We start from the raw sequence: 17,110 nt of genomic DNA on the forward strand, positions 1-17,110 counted from the left end.
TCTTTAAGTATTTCCAGATAATTCTTTTGATATTTATTTAAAAGTTCGTTATAATGAAAACTAAATTTTTAAATTGCCAAGTTAATTTGTTTGCAGAAAAACCTCTTGATATCAATTTTTGGCTTAAGATTTTACATCTATTTTTAAAATCAATATAATTACTACAAATCCATGCATAACGAAGTAACTGTGAGAAAAACGCCGAATACGTGATATTTGAGTGTATATTACTTTCAGGGAATGGGAAACTAATCACTTCAAAATCAAAATCATCCGTTTTATTATACATTTTAAAACTTAATTTATTATTATCACAAATATTAATATTTAAATCTAAGAAATGATCTTCATGACCAGCGCCATGACTAGGCTCAAGAATAAGCTCTGATGGATATATATTTTTAGAAATATCAAGGAAATCCTTACAATTTAAGACCAAAATATCATCTAAATATCTTTTATTATTTGACAAAGCATGTTTTAAATTAATTGGATTATTCTTATCCATCATATATTTATATTCTAGTTGACTTAAAAACAAGTCAGCTATAAATGGGCTGGCATTCCCCCCCATGGGAATTCCCACAATTTGCTTGTACAAATCACCCCCAAATCTTATATAAGTATTGTATAAAACAAATTCTAATAACTCAAAAATCATATCCAAGCTGTAACATCTCAAGTTAACTGTAGTATTAAAGCAATTTGTCCATATAGCTTTTTATTATAAGTGTCTATTTTTAAGAACCTTTTACTAGATAAGAGGAAAGATTTCTTGATAACAGTTTTTAAATTATCAAACACTACATTAAGTAATAAATTAGTATACATTGTCGCAAAATCGAAAGACTCAATTCTTTTAGCTGAAACCATTGTTAAAGAATCTATCACCTGCAGTGAATTATTAACACTCCAATATAGATTAAAATTCGAAAATTTTTTAATACCAGAACAATAGGTTTTAAGTTTATTTACAATTTCCTTTAAAATTAAAGAGAGGTCAGTAGCAGCAATGCGGGTTGGACATTTAGCTGCTCCAGCAATAAACCGTGGTTTAAGGGGATTCTTATGAAATTTTACGGTCCAATATAGGAAAGGGAACTTTTTATCATTGTCATTTATTTTAATATTAAAATTTTTAAAAAGTATTTCTTCAGTCTTTTCAATTAAATTCTCATCCTCTATATTTACCTTTTCGTAAACATTAGTTGTGCATAACTCCCTTTTTAAGATATCACAATACAGCTTCTGACAAATTATGGCAAAATTATTATTAGCTTTATCCACTGGCACAATTACAAATTCATTCTTTAGATTAGCAATTGCTTGTTTAATCTTCGCATTAGAAAATAATGATTTAGTGTTACTATTTTTTAAGTTAGAATATATTTTATTTCTTATTCTACTAATAATTAAATTCTTCCAACTTTGAAAACTCTCTTTATTTTTATTCTCTTTCTTACACCACTTATCAATAAATAAATCAAAATCATTTTCCAAGCCATCAAGAACACTCGATGGTTTCAGATGATGAGAAAGACGGAAATTAGCCCCTTTATTCATTATAATTTGAAGATCATCTTGCTTTATTATTGACAAGTCCCCTGTTATAACATGTTTGTAAGTAGGATTTAAGTTAAGCCAGGAAGGCAAGCACTCAGAAATGGGGTAAACCTGTCCTCTTCAACTTAGCCCTGTGCCGGGTTTAATGATTTTTCTAGATATTACTCAAATTTGCCTCCTAGCTATGCCCATGGCAAATATCTCGGTGACTTGTCTCTGAATGGCTAATTTTGGATAACGGAAATAAAATGATTTTTTCTCTTTCAGAGAACCTTATTTAGTATTCAGTGGAGGGCTTCCCCAAGATCGGCCTGGGAGATCACCATGTCTAACAGTAATTAACGGCCGCAACACAACTGTGTTAGAAATGGAGCACAACGTCGTAGACTTTATCACATTGACAGATGCTCCTTGGGCAAGTGGTGAGTTCTTTTTGAAAGTATAAAAAGCCTCAAAAGTTTGTCAATAGCTTTTCTTTCGTTTTGTTTATTATTACTATTTTTATTTCGGGTTACTTTCATTGGAAATGTTAAATTTCTCCTGCAAACATTTTCTGTATCAGATCTTTCCAATTGGATCATCCCTTACCCTAATTTCAATGAAAACAGTGAATTCCGCTTATTTCGGACACTTTTTGCTCGCGCTATTACTCGAACCGAAATCGTGTGTAGAAAACGGACTCCAACTCCAATATCTAAACAATGTTCGAAGTAATATTGTCTGTACATCAAGACTTTGTCAAGAGTCCTAGCTGTGTCAATTATACAGTGTTTTAATCATCTCTTTATAATCAATACTGAGACAAGACCGTCCTAATTTTGTCCCTTACGAAACCTTACGGGGTACCTATGTGATATGTTGAAGAGTCTTTTTTTATCTCTTTTCCTACTTATATGTACTCATCTTTTCCCTAAGGGTTCGTCAGCTTGACGTGTTTTAGATAAAGAAAAAAGAAGACAATAAGAATGGCTTGAGATATCAATAAAACTACTTCTTAACGGGGACAGTGTGGTATTTTTTAGTAAATTATCTTCTAACGTAAACAGATTAAATTCATCATTCTTAAATAGATTAGGAAGTCAGTTTCGCTCTCAGTAATATGCTACGCTGATTATGGTATTAAGTGGAAAGCTGTGACCCTTTTACTGACTCTTTCAAAAAGCTCGATGAACTTGAGGAAACTTGGACTTAAGAGGATTCGATACATCAAAAATTATTTTGCGAGCCTTAACGTCGACTGACTGTCTCAAAGACAAAGGGCCCATTTTCTATGGGCCCATTTCTCCACGCGGATAAAAGTTCCTTTTTATTGCCTACCAGGTCAGTACCCTTTAGGGTGTGAAATTAGGGGTGCTGTCCGCTAATTTAGGTACTCAATCAATTCTAAGCAATCTGAAATGAATATGGTTTGAAAATGAATGAATGACAACTTAGATACTACCCTTTTGCATATAATATACTGGTAGGAACATTAATTTCTAAAATCACTCCTCAAAGAAAAGTCAGGGAATAAGATTATAGAAAACTTGTTACACATCTACTTTGAGTTTATAGTCCCCCATCCTCAGACCCAAAAATCAAAAGTCATCATAATTTGTAAACTCTTGAGGTATCAAATATTCAGGGGGTGACATTAAGCAAGAATAAAATACAGTAAAAATTTCATAGGGGACCCTCCCGCTGAGATAAATTTTATAAATTGTCGCAACTGATTGAACCGCAAATTCTACATAAATGTGCATTCTATCTTGCCATAGCACGCTATACACCTGATTTTAGTTACCGTTGAATCCATGAGTATCGCAATAGCAGGCTGCTATCCTGATTTTAGGTCCAAATGGTACGGATCTTGGAATGGAAGACCATGAGATTCTCAATTAATGTACTTACCCCCTCTTATAAAAAGAAATATGCAGAGATATTCATAAAAAATGAAAGGAAGATAAAATTTCCCTCGATTAAAAGGAAATTTGAGAAACGTTCCCCCTTTCAAACTGCTTGAATATGACATGAGTTTGCTTGTCTGTCTGTGGTGTTTATTTCAACCTACTTAACCTTATTTGTGTACCTAATTATTCATGTGTGTTTTTTTAACATCCTTTGTAGTCTATTAAAAATGTGGTTTGACCTCAAACAAATTACAATACAAATAATTCTTCCTCTACCCGTCCTGAAAAGACGATTCCGAATTTGGGAAGTAGTTTAGGGGTTTTATTTAACATCCCTACATACGGCAGAACATTAAAGCAACTTGGATTGAGGATGGAGAGGATGAGGTAGTCTCTGAGGAAAATTTTAGGTACATAAAAGTCTAACTTTTTAGAAAATCGTCATTGTCCATGGGTTTCCACATTTTTGTTCAACACTGCAGTAGCAAATCATCTTGCATACGAAAATCCTAAATAGGATTTTTAACATTATAAAAAGCATGTAGATATCTATATCTATGTATATAAAAATAAGTTGTCTGTGTGTGTGTCGAGTGACGTCATGTTTGTGTGTCGACTGACGTCATGTTTGTCGACTGACGAGATTAAAGACCGGGACACCGGGACATATGGAATATAAATGACGACCGGGACATCGGGACACAAATGACAACCAGGACACCGGGACATAGGGAATAAAAATGAAGACCGGGACACTCAAAGAGAAAGCGACCAGGACACAAGGAATGTTCGATTAGCAATCACCATCAACAAAGCACCGGGACACAAATGACGACCGGGACACAGGGAATATAAATGACGACCAGGACACTCAAAGAGAAATTACAGACCGGGACACCGGAACACAAATGACGACCGGGACAAAAATGACGACCGGAACACAGGGAATATAATTGACGACCGCGACACTCAGAGAGAGACACACACACACACATATATATATATATATATATATATATATATATATATATATATATATATATATATATATATATATATATATATATATATATATATATATATATATATATATATATATATATATATTTACAGGTGGGACACAGGGACACAATAGGGAATATAAATGACGACCGGAACACTCAAAGAGAAAGCGATCGGGACACAAGGAATGTTCGATTAGCAATCAGGGACACAGGGAAACAACAACGCCGGGGGGCACAGGGGGATATATAAATGACGACGGGGACACAGGGAATGTTCGATTAGCAATCACCATCAACAAAGCTCAAGGGCAATCATTAGAATAATAAGGTATAGATCTGAATACATATTGTTTTTCCCATGAACAATTATATGTTGCATGTTCAAGAGTCGGTACAACTGACAATCTGTTTATGTGTACAGACAATGGGACAGCCAAGAATGTTGTATATTCGCAAGTTTTACGTAGTTAAAAATATATTTATATCTATCTATATTCACAGGTGGGACACAGGGACACAACTACAATGGCGCGTAACCAATATGGCGCTTAACGACTTACGCGCGCGGGGGGGCTTGGGGGGCGCGAAGCGCCCCCACCAACTAGGTGATATAACAGCTAGTATATAAAACTAAGTTGTTTGTCTGTGTGTCTGTCTACTGACGTCATGTTTGTGTGTCGACTGACGTCATATTTGTCAACTGACGTATTTATCTATCTAAATATATATAAAAATAAGTTGTCTGTGTGTCTGTGTGTCGAGTGACGTCATGTCACAGGTCGTCATATCGTCATTATGACGATGACGTCATTAAATGTATTTAAGACATTCGTTCACGGAAAAATGTTTTTGTAATATGACTGAAGAACCTACAATGTCAACAGCCGAGGAAGCTGCTCAAAGAGTCTATGCCAAAAAACTTGCTGCTGATAGAGAAAGTAAGAAAAGAAAGCGTGCCGATGAATCACAAGAGCAAAGCGAAACCAGACTTGCTGCTAAAAGAGAAAGTGAAAAAAGAAGGCGTGCCGAGGAATCACAAGAACAGCAAGAAAACAGGCTTGCGGCTGATAGAGAAAGTACAATCACCGTCAACAAAGCACCCTGACACAAATGACGACCGGGACACGGGGAATATAAATGACGACTGGGACACCGGGACACAGGGAATATAAATGACGACCGCGACACTCAAAGAGAAATTACAGACTGGGACATGAGGACACAAATGACGACCGGGACACAGGGAAACAACAACAACGGGGACGCCGGGGGCACAGGGGGGTATATAAATGACGACGGGGACATAGGGAATGTTCGATTAGCAATCGCGCCACCCCAACATCTTGTATATCTATATATATAAAAATAAGTTGTCTGTGTGTGTGTCTAGTGACGTCATGTTTGTGTGTCGACTGACGTCATGTTTGTTGATTGACGAAATTACACACAGGGACATCGGGACACAAATGACAACCAGGACACCGGGACATAGGGAATAAAAATGAAGACCGGGACACTCAAAGAGAGAGCGACCGGGACACAAGGAATGTTCGATTAGCAATCACCATCAACAAAGCACCGGGACACAAAATGACGACCGGGACACAGGGAATATAAATGACGACCAGGGCACTCAAAGAGAAATTACAGACCGGGACACCGGAACACAAATGACGACCGGGACAAAAATGACGACCGGAACACAGGGAATATAATTGACGACCGCGACACTCAGAGAGAAATTACAGACTGGGACACCGGGACATAAATGACGACCGGGACACAGGGAAACAGCAACAACGGGGACGCCGGGGGGCACAGGGGGATATATAAATGAAGACAGGGACACAGGGAATGTTCGATTAGCAATCACCATCAACAAAGCTCAAGGGCAATCATTAGAATAATGAGGTATAAATCTGAATACAGATTTTTTTCCCATGAACAATTATATGTTGCATGTTCAAGAGTCGGTAAACCTGACAATCTATTTATATGCACAGACAATGGGACAGCCAAGAATGTTGTACATTCGCAAGTTTTACATAGTTAAAAATATATATATATCTTTCTATATTCACAGGTGGGACACAGGGACACAACTACAATGGCGCGTAACTAATATGGCGCGTAACGACATGCGCACGCGGGGGGGGGGCTTTTTTTTTTTGGGGGGGGGGGGGGGTGTTGAAGCGCCCCCAACAGCTAGTATAAAAATAAGTTGTCTGTGTGTCTGTCGAGTGACGTCATGTTTGTGTGTCGACTGACGTCATGTTTGTCGACTGACGAAATTACAGACCGGGAAAGCGGGACACAAATGACGACCGGGACACCGAGACATCTATATATATAAAAATAAGTTGTCTGTGTGTCTGTCGAGTGACGTCATGTTTGTGTGTCGACTGACGTTATATTTGTCGACTGACGAAATTACAGACCGGGACATCGGGACACAAATGACGACCGGGACACCGAGACATAGGGAATATAAATGACGACCGGAGCACTCAAAGAGAAAGCGACCGAGACACAAGGAATGTTTGATTAGCAATCACCATCAATAAAGCACCGGGACACAAATGACGACCGGGACACAGGGGATATAAATGACGACCAGGACACTCAAAGAGAAACTACAGACCGGGACACCGGAACACAAATGACGACCGGGACAAAAATGACGACCGGGACAAAAATGACGACCGGGACACAGGGAATATAAATGACGACCGCGACACTCAAAGAGAAATTACAGACTGGGACTCCGGGACACAAATGACGACCGGGACACAGGGAAACAACAACAACGGGGACGCCGGGGGGCACCGGAGGATATATAAATGACGACGGGGACACAGGGAATGTTCGATTAGCAATCACCATCAATAAAGCTCAAGGGCAATCATTAGAATAATGAGGTATAGATCTGAATACAGATTGTTTTTTCCATGGACAATTATATGTTGCACGTTCAAGAGTCGATAAAACTGACAATCTATTTATATGCACAGTCAATGGGACAGCCAAGAATGTTGTATATTCGCAAGTTTTACGTAGTTAAAAATATATATATATATATATATATATATATATATATATATATATATATATATATATATATATATATATATATACATATATATATATCAATCTATATTCACATGTGAGACACAGGGACACAACTACAATGGCCCGTAACTAATATGGCGCGTAACGACTTACGCGTGCGGGGGGGCTTGGGGGGTGCGAAGCGCCCCCACCAACTAGGTGTTGGGGATGGCTGTTGTGGGGGATTGTTTTCACTAGTCATGCCGAATTTCTTGCACAAATACACAAACCATTGACCAGCACTTGTGATTCATAGTGAAGCAAAATGAGTCCCAATGAATCCCAAGCAAAATGGGTCAAGCAAAAGTAACTTAATGATGTTGAAAAGGTTGTCCACTTTATCCTGGATTTTTCACCTTTCACAAAGGAGCAATTTCTCAGGAATATAGTAACTGGCGAGATTGCGATTGAGCAGGTGGATGTAGACGAGGCTACACCAATAGGTGTGAAAATCCTGAATGATAAGACTGGAAAAGACTGGAAATTTACGCGTTCAAGAAAAAAGCAACTGCTTATACTATGAAATTGCAAAGTAACCTGAAGTCAGCAGCCGAACTGCCTACCGTTGACCCTGTTTTGATATTTCAAAGGCTGGTCACTGTTGCAAAGAGTTCAGATGAAGAACTCCATACGTTTTTAAGCACCAACTCTGCTTCCCACCACCTTCGTTATTTGAGCCGAATTGTCTCTTTTGGTTGGTGGACAAACCAGCGCTTGCCAGTGCGATCTGGCGCAAAGTTGAAGGTCTGTAACTAAAGACAGATTGCGAACTTAAAAGCTTGGAGGAGCCACACTATATACTAGATAGCGGGGAACTTTTACATCGCTTGCCTTGGGAGAGATTCCGCGCGTACGTGGATGTGTGCACCTAATAAGTCAACTATGTGAAGTGAAGATATGGATGCGCTTTTATAGCATTTGACATATATTTATCTGGACCCTCAATCAAAGACATGATGCTTGGGAGGAGTAGGTCTATAGGCTGTCAGAAGATCAGCAATCTGCTGCAGATGCCTTGTTTAATAAAAAAACAAGTTGATTTCCTTAGCAACGCAGAAAACAAGCAGGCAATCATCAGCATGCTGTCCCGTTACCTTAATGATGCAGGATGTAAAGTGTACCAGTCGCTTGGCGATGCTGACCTGCTGATTGTTATGACTTCGGTCGAGTTGGCAGAACGCTAAACGACTCTTTTAATGGGAGAAGATACGGACTTACTAGTCCTTTTACTGTACCACACGAAGCGAGACTGTTAAACGATATTTTTCGATTCCGAATCAAAGTCACGGGAAACTGGAGAATGTCTGTGGGATATATTGTCAGCTAAATTGAAACTTGGTGACACCCCTTGCGACCAAATTCTTTTTCTCCAGGCTTTTTTCGGATGCGATTCGACTTTGCGAATTTATGGCATGGGAAAATTTTTGAATAGCTTTGCCACTGTCCAACGAATATCTGTGTTACTGTGATTTTTATCTGCCTTATTTAATTGATCTCTGTGTTGCATTATATTTGAGTATACTGATCTTTTATTTGGAACTAGTGTTTCGTCTCAGCAAAGAGAAGCTCTTTGACAGACTGTTTTTTTTTGTTGTTGCCAAATATACGTTTCAACTTCCCCTCGTCTTCCTCATTCTTACTCACTTTCACAACACCAAAGTTCCATGCATACTGGACTTTAACCTGGACCCAGTCGTGGTTGTTACCAAGGCGTGAGGCTGCGAATGTTTCGCCTTAGGCTAAGTTTGATCTACACCTGCAGGCTGAACCTCTCCCCCAACCTCACTCTCTCTCAAAGTTTCAAGACCCAAATAATTCTTATAACTTTAAACATTTAGTTTCATGTTCATCAGCAAGAAATAGCGTAAAAATGAAACATCTCGTCACCTAAGCTAGTATTTACTCAATCAACATTTTTTTCCTCGACCTCAAATTCAACCTAAAAAAAAATTCAAATTTGTCAAAAGAGCTAGAGCGGCAAACTTTTCGGATTCGGAATCAGTATATTTTTTGTTTGGGCAGTGAAAGAATCATTTGTATAATTCGCATTTCGATAGTAAAAGTCTAATTTCGCCTGGTCTCATTAAAGCCAAGGCCTATGACGAGCTTGGATCGATCAACAAAAATGTTTTTTCTTGGGGAGTGGAGGTAGTGGCTTCTATTTGATGACCTATGGCGAGGAAGTTAAAGAAGGCTGGTCAGATTTGGCTCACTCATTGTTATTAGAGGAAGTGACATGCTTTTTGGAACTTAGCAACTTTCTTGTTGAAACACCTTGGGTAAACTCAAGATGTCACCACCACCACCGGGATTACATCTTTGGAGTTTCACTTGTTCCCCCATCATGCAATAGCCCCGTCACGTCGTGTCATATGACCCCGTCATATAATAGCCCTGTTACGTGGAAAAGTTTACACAACCCGCGGTAAACTTCCCCCGTACGCAGTGCGCACTACCTGGTGTACATGATTTTTAAAAGTAGGCCACCCTTCGGCTAATGTTTGTGTGATGAATTTCCTCATGAATATACTTTTAAATATACAATTTCAGCTATGCTGGAGCACCTTCTGTTTCAAAGTAAATAAAAGGGATGAATTTAATAATGAAGCTTCATCATAATATTTAATAGGCATCAAGGCCGCACTTAGGGGGGGAGGGATTCTGGTTTTGAATCTCCCGGAGAGAGAGAGAGAGAGAGAGAGAGAGAGAGAGAGAGAGAGAGAGAGAGAGAGGGAGAGAGAGAGAGAGAGAGAGACTCAAAACTTTTTTCGACTCGTGAAAAAGTAAAAAAATGCATATCAACATGTTTTTGATGCGATTTTTGGTTTTTTGTCCCCCCCCTTGAAAAAAATACAACCCCCCAAATAAGAATCCTGGATATGCCCAGGATAGGCATGTTTAAAATTGTGTGGTCGGAATTATGTCGAAATTTATACTAAATATTAGATCATGTCAACTTTGAAATACTTAACCTGTCCTTGGCTGTTCTGTGAATGTTTTGATGGTTTTTGGCTGCTTTTCTTTTGGTGCTGGACATTTGTGTACCAATTCCTTGTATGGTGTAGTATCAACAGAGAAAGCGGCTTTCTTTTTTTGATTTATCTTTTATTGTTTTATTTTAACTATTATAACCTGGCATTTTTCAACGAATTTCTTTTCCCTTTGCTCTTTTATCGAAAATTTTTACTTTTTTTCTTTTTCTAATATATTTTTAATTTTTGTACTGTTACTCTATTACTCCTCTTTTCTGATTCGAAATAAATTAATTCAGAAATTAGAGCCTCGGACCTTATGACTTTCAGAGGACTTTTTGAGGCTGAGCCAAAATTTGCTTTTCTTGAAATGCTGGGGGGAAAAGCATACAAAAACAATAATAATAACAAATCTGGAAAGCGGTGCTATTTGTGCTTTTTTTTCGTTTTCTTAAGTCATTGCCTACATAATATCGCTGGCTAAGTAAAAAGTGATACGGACACAATGTATCATTTAGTTTTTTGTTTGTTTAGGCCAGGGCACTTCGTATAGAAGGAGTTGTTGTAGAAATTTCGAAAGGGGCTCATTCGACTTAAAATTGAAAGAGCTAGTGCTGTTTTTAATAGTTGAAAGTGACTGGTGGGCAATCAGACCCCCCCCCCTTCTCGCCCATCATTTCCCCAAGTGCATCCAATCAAAATTTTTATGTAGCCATTTTGTTCAGCGTAGTTGTAAGTATCGGAAATAATGTCTTTAAGGACGACAAACCCCCTCCCCTCCCAAATAAGTAATACCTTGAGTGCATATAAGGTTATTATGGCTGTATAAACTTTGAAAGGGGTTCATTTGATTGGACCTTGAAAGTTCTAGTGGCCTTTTTGATACTGAACAGTGATTGTTGGGCCTCCAGCCACCCCCCTCCCGCACTATATTTTTCCAAACATATGCAATCAAAATTTCAGATTATCGTTTTGTTCAGCATAGTTGAAAGGTCCGGGGGCATGAATTTTTCCAAACACACGCAATCAATATTTCATATTGTCGTTTTGTTCAGCAAAGTTGAAAGGTCTGGGGGCATATAAAGATTCTATGGAAAGGGTTGTCATATAAACTTTGAAGGGGCTCATTGGATTGGGAATCAGAAGCTGTAATAGCGTTTTTAAGAGTCAAGATGATTGGGAGGCAACTAGTCCCCCCTACCGTCACGTCCACTTTTCCTCAAATACATCTGATAGAAATTTTAAGGTAGCCATTTTATAAAAAACGTCTCTTGCTATGTTGCTTACCTCCACTGCAAACCGGATAGTCTCAAAATCATACAACTTGGCCTTCTGGGTCTAAACAATCCCTCAGAACCTTGGGGGATATATGGTTTTTTGGAAGAGTGGTTGCATAACCTTTAGAGGAAGCTCTTTTAATTGGAAATTGAAAGTTCTAGGTCCCCTTTCAGAGTCAAAAATGATGGGCGATTCCCCCCCTCAGACACCCCCTTTTCCCCACAAGCATTGGATCAAAATTTTGACATGGTTGTCTTGTTCAAAATATTCCAAAGAACTTATAATAATTCTCCAGGTTTAACGCAACCCACCAGATCTCTGAGGCAAAGGTGTAAACTACGCCGTGGGATATATAAGGCTTTTATGGAATAGATTGTCACATAAACTTGGGATGGGACATTTTATTGGAAATTGGAAGCTATAGTGCCCTTTTTAAGAGCTAAAAGTGATTTGAGGGCATCACGCCGCCCCCTTGCCCATCACATACCGAATAACATCCAATGAAATATTTAAGACATTTGCTTTATTCAGCATTGTCAAAAGATAACATAAACTATGCTTTTGGGGATATCAACCTCCCAAAACCATTCAATCAAATATTTCATCTACAAAACATTGGGGAAATCCAAGTAGACCACAAAATACTTAGGAAGAGGGGAAGCACTGTGTGTATGTTACCATATATCCAAATTTTGTATTATAATAGAAAGAAAACATGTACCTTCCTTTATTTTTTTTTCTTTTCAGAATTTCAAGATCCTCATTCCATCATAGTCTTACTACAAAATGATTTGATAATCGTAGATCTATTGACGCCGGGTTTTCCCTGTCTTGAAAACCCCTATCCTATGGATTTGCACACCAGTCGAATTACATGTATTGAGTACTTTGTTAGTGCACCTAGCGATTTAATACCTGCACTTTACTCAGTTGGGGGAGTATCAAACAAAAGAACTGGCTTTAGTGAAAGAGGCTGGCCAATCACTGGAGGAAAAGAGGGGACATTGGTTCCACCATACTGCGAAGTCCTTGTAACTGGGTAAGGCTAATTTATAGTTTTATTGGCATTTCGTGGTATAATTGTTGCTCTGAATGTCCAAAATCTGGTTATTGTTGACATTCATTATTGAATTGCCGAAATTCCCTTTTCTCTGCTTGGATTCAATTAACTTCACGAATCAGCTTTTTCAGTCTTATCCAAGCTTTGGTGGTAAAAGTTAAAATTAGGTTTGGTTGGGTTAGGTTAAATTAGGTTATAATTCTCAGAAATGGGCTAAAACCCTGACCCAGCCTAACCGAACCTGTCACCATCAAACCTTGCATAAAACTGAAGTAGTTGACTGGCAACGCTGACTAAATATAAGAAGAAAAAAACATATTTCGGACATTCACCGGTGTGTCGACATTCACCAATCTTGGACATCCACGGTAACATATCTTTAAAATTGCTTGATACAAACTGATATACTGTGATGTCGACCTGTACTATATTGAACCTGTGGTGACTATTCCCTCCTGTGTTAATATTACTTTCCAAAGAAAAATAAAGAATAAAAAATAAGGATTTCCCATATATGCTCTATCGAAGAAGAGAAAGAACCATTTTACGGCTGTTGATTTCTCTCGGCAGATAACAAATGGATAGGCTATCAATCTTAAGGAAGAACATTAACCTTTCTGACATATTTTTGTTTGTGTTTTTGTCACAAGTTGGAAATGGATGCTACTTGTTCATTTCAGGTCAATATTAGATGATTCCATTAGTGTTTTATAGATGAAACGGTTTAGAATAAATGTGCACTCTTCCTTTCCTGACAACAAGATTACAAGATTTTGGTTTGTCCCAATCAGTGTTTTCATCAAAAAGATCTTCTGGCTAGTCCCTGAAGCCATTTCGAATACTGGTGGCCCGCTGCCGAAATTAGTTATGTAACCCACCGCTGCAAAAGCTTTGGCGTGCCACCATTATGGTCAGCGAAGGCCGGTCGTCGGGAATTTCTTGCACCGAACTACTTTCTGAGATTGTCTGTTCAACTGAAGGGCAAATATTTTGGACTCCCCTAAAATAATTTATCATATAGTCTCCTAATAGTTAAAGCCAAACATTGAATGTTGGCTCCACACATTGTAAATCAGCTTATTTAAATGCATGACAACCATAAGTCTGTCAAAGCTTTCACAGAAGCGCTTGAGTTTATTTCTAGTTAGGTATCTTGAATTTTAAATTTGGCTCAGTAAAGTAAAATAGCAGCAAATAAGAAATAAAGTACTATACAAGGTCTCAAAAGTTAAAGGAGAGAGGTTGTGGGTCAGATAATAATATGTTATAGCTAGTTTTCGCTGCGATACCATTGAAGGAAAAAACAATAGTAAAGTGGTAATAAACATGATTCCTTTTTTCTGGGTATTGGAATGAAGGGAAAAGATCTCAAGGAATTGCCACGTAGGTTTAGGGTAGTCAAAAAAGTGAAATACAGGTTACAAGACAAGGAAATACAGACATGGAAAAAAATATAGTCATCAGATTCTCCTGAGGTTTTATGAAATAGCTATGAAGATATGGTGCAGGAGATTTATTGTAATTCCCTATTTTGTCGGATCAGGTTAATTCTCAAGCAGTTCAAGGTCTCACTATCGATCATTAGAATAAAAAAAAAATTTGAGAGAAGTTAAGCTTGGTGCCTCCCCTTCATTTCACCAAGGTTCGGTCATGGTAGTGAAACTGAAAAATAATTTTAGATCCTGAGAAATCTAGCCTATAAGCAAGAAAAATTCCAATATAACTGATCCCAATTTAGTTTTTGTAATAAAAAATTACGAAAAAAATTCTAAAAATCGAAAAAACGCCGATCAAGTGACGGCGCGCCGCTAAATTTTCATTCGACACCGCTTTGAGAACCAATTTTCGTCCGCATTATTTTATGCGTTGGCTTTGTTTGTGCTTTTTTTTTCATCGGGTCTCAAAGGGAGTATATCATATACCTTGTTTACCAGGGTCTCTAATTATTAATCATAAGCTTTCAGTGTCGTCTTCCATTTTTTGTCTTTAATTCCAGCACTGAAAAAAAAATTCGATCTAACCCTCAATTTTGCCATCATTCACTAGCTGAAATTTAAATAATATCTTAGACCACACGGCTTTTCTATTTACGGAAAATTAAGAGAGAAAATGAGTTTAATTTAAATAAAGCAGTGGGACAAAAAAAAACTAATGAAAAAGAAACAACAACAAAACAATGATTAATGAAAAAATCCGTATATTTCGGCTCTTTGTCCGGGAGCCTTTCTCGACGGAAAGAAAAAAAACTTTAAAGAAGAAAAAGACAGTTTTTTAAAATTAAACCGTCTGAAAAATGGCAAACTAAATACACGAGAAAAAAAAACAAATAAAAAATAAAAAAATCAATATAATTCACATTCTAATCACTTCCATGAGTTATGTTACTCATTGAACAAGACAAATACGAATGTCTATAGTGCACTAAAAATAACTCTCTTTACAATCAAAGGATAAATGGGACATTTTAAACACTCCCAGCTTTAGCTGATATTAAGCTTTATCCAACTACTTTATCCAACAGAAAGATGCGAAATAAGAGAGAATTTCTTCGGGAGGAGAGAAAATTTGAAAAGCTTCGCTTTCAATTGACAAACACGACACGTTACAAATAGGCTAACCCTTGCATATATGAAATTAATCGCAACTTTTCATGAATAAGAATACATCCGATTCGTCCATCCTTCGATTCGTCCAGTCTAATAAAGCAGCCATCATGTGTATCTTAACCTGTTCTTCTAGTCACTTTAATTCCCTGATTATTATCTTTCTTGGTCTCTCAGTCAGACTTCCTCCTTAAGAAATGTTAAGAATCATGTGGTTATGGTAAACATGGATGACTTGTGGAGAGCATGGTTGGACTTATGTGGAAGCTTGTGGAGTGCATCCGTGGATTTATCTGCTCATTCCACTCATTGTGGAATAAGTTTTAAAAAAACTCGTCATGCCTGCTGCTCAAGGTTACCGTATTCACATTGTATGAATTGCCGCTTGACCACAATGGAAATTGCATGGAAGTTTTAATGATCGGTATTATTATACCGATTATTATACCGATAGTTCCATTATATGGAACTTGAATCCATCATTCTTGTAAACTAGATTGTACCCTGCCACTTAAAGCCAATGGTTTAATTATATAATCCGGTATATTCCATTTTGGGACTAGTTATGCTCGCCAACTGTCCTGTGGGTCCTTCTCTGCAGTAGATTCCTCGTAGTCCTTAAACTTCGCCCTTTTGAAATCGCCCTCTAGCATCGAGAATAAAGCCACCATGATTGATTATGTCATGGTATGAATTCAAAAGGCGAAAAAACTCCTTCTTGAATGCTGATCAGTTCCTTAAAAGTGAGCATTTTTTTCTTTGACTTCATAAAAAGCCGCAATGTATTTTTTTTTTTTTTTTTTTTTTTTTTTTTTTTTTTTTTTTGCAGTTGTTGACTACTTTAATTAGTTGACTACGCTGATCTAGTGTAGAATAAGTAATCAAGTGTCTTTTATTAATTGGTTAAGTTACAAGAAATTGTAATTTAGCTTCGAAGTAGCTCCTATTTTGCATATTCAACTCGGAATTACAGCTAAGAGCTATCCCATGTCCATTTGTGCACATGATTACTGGGGTACGAGATCTTTCTGTGATTTTTCTTTCTGTTTCTTTTCTTTTTCATATACATAATTTATTTTCATTTCTAGAGGTATTTTATGCTTGGTGCAGACATTAATATATACTTTTTTAATAAATACAGGGAAAGTTAATGGAATCAGCTCTTTTTATTTTGCAATGTTTAGACTGTTGCATCCAACCATCTTGTTGACTCTTGTGATAGTATTGGGACATCTAAAAAAATAAGACATTTGTTCGAGAAAAATAAAAAGAATATAAATTGCTCAACAAACACAAGTCAACTTATTGTCGTGCGCTTAGACATAGCACTACTATTCTTCGGGGAACTTGTGTTCCCCTATAAATTTATCATTTTCTCAGTAATCATTTACCTTTTTAAATTGATTCAGGTCAAAATCCACTGTTGCTCTATTATAATAGTTGACAACAGATAACCATCTATTTTCCTCAAGTTTAATATTTATCAGACCAACTTCATTTCCTCTATCTCCATCCCGTCTCTCTCTCCATTCCATTTTATGCTATGCTCCACTCATTGACCTCCTCCCAAGAAGTTCTAATTTCTTTTAAACCCCTTTAATTTACTTTCTCTTTGCTCATCTCTTAGTTCCTG

The 17,110-nt window shown here is 37.4% G+C and overlaps 1 protein-coding gene across 1 annotated transcript in view; it reads left to right on the plus strand.

The window, feature by feature from the left end:
- LOC136039490 (syntaxin-binding protein 5-like) overlaps positions 1-17,110 on the plus strand; it is a gene marked incomplete in the record, with an annotated part of 340,696 nt that overhangs the window by 137,869 nt on the left and 185,717 nt on the right. The window contains 2 exon segments of the mRNA XM_065723280.1: positions 1,831-1,985; positions 12,562-12,853. Coding sequence (XP_065579352.1) covers positions 1,831-1,985; positions 12,562-12,853 — 447 coding nt within the window.

The sequence above is a fragment of the Artemia franciscana genome, chromosome 19 (genome assembly GCF_032884065.1).
Source record: "Artemia franciscana chromosome 19, ASM3288406v1, whole genome shotgun sequence".
NCBI lineage: Eukaryota > Metazoa > Arthropoda > Branchiopoda > Anostraca > Artemiidae > Artemia > Artemia franciscana.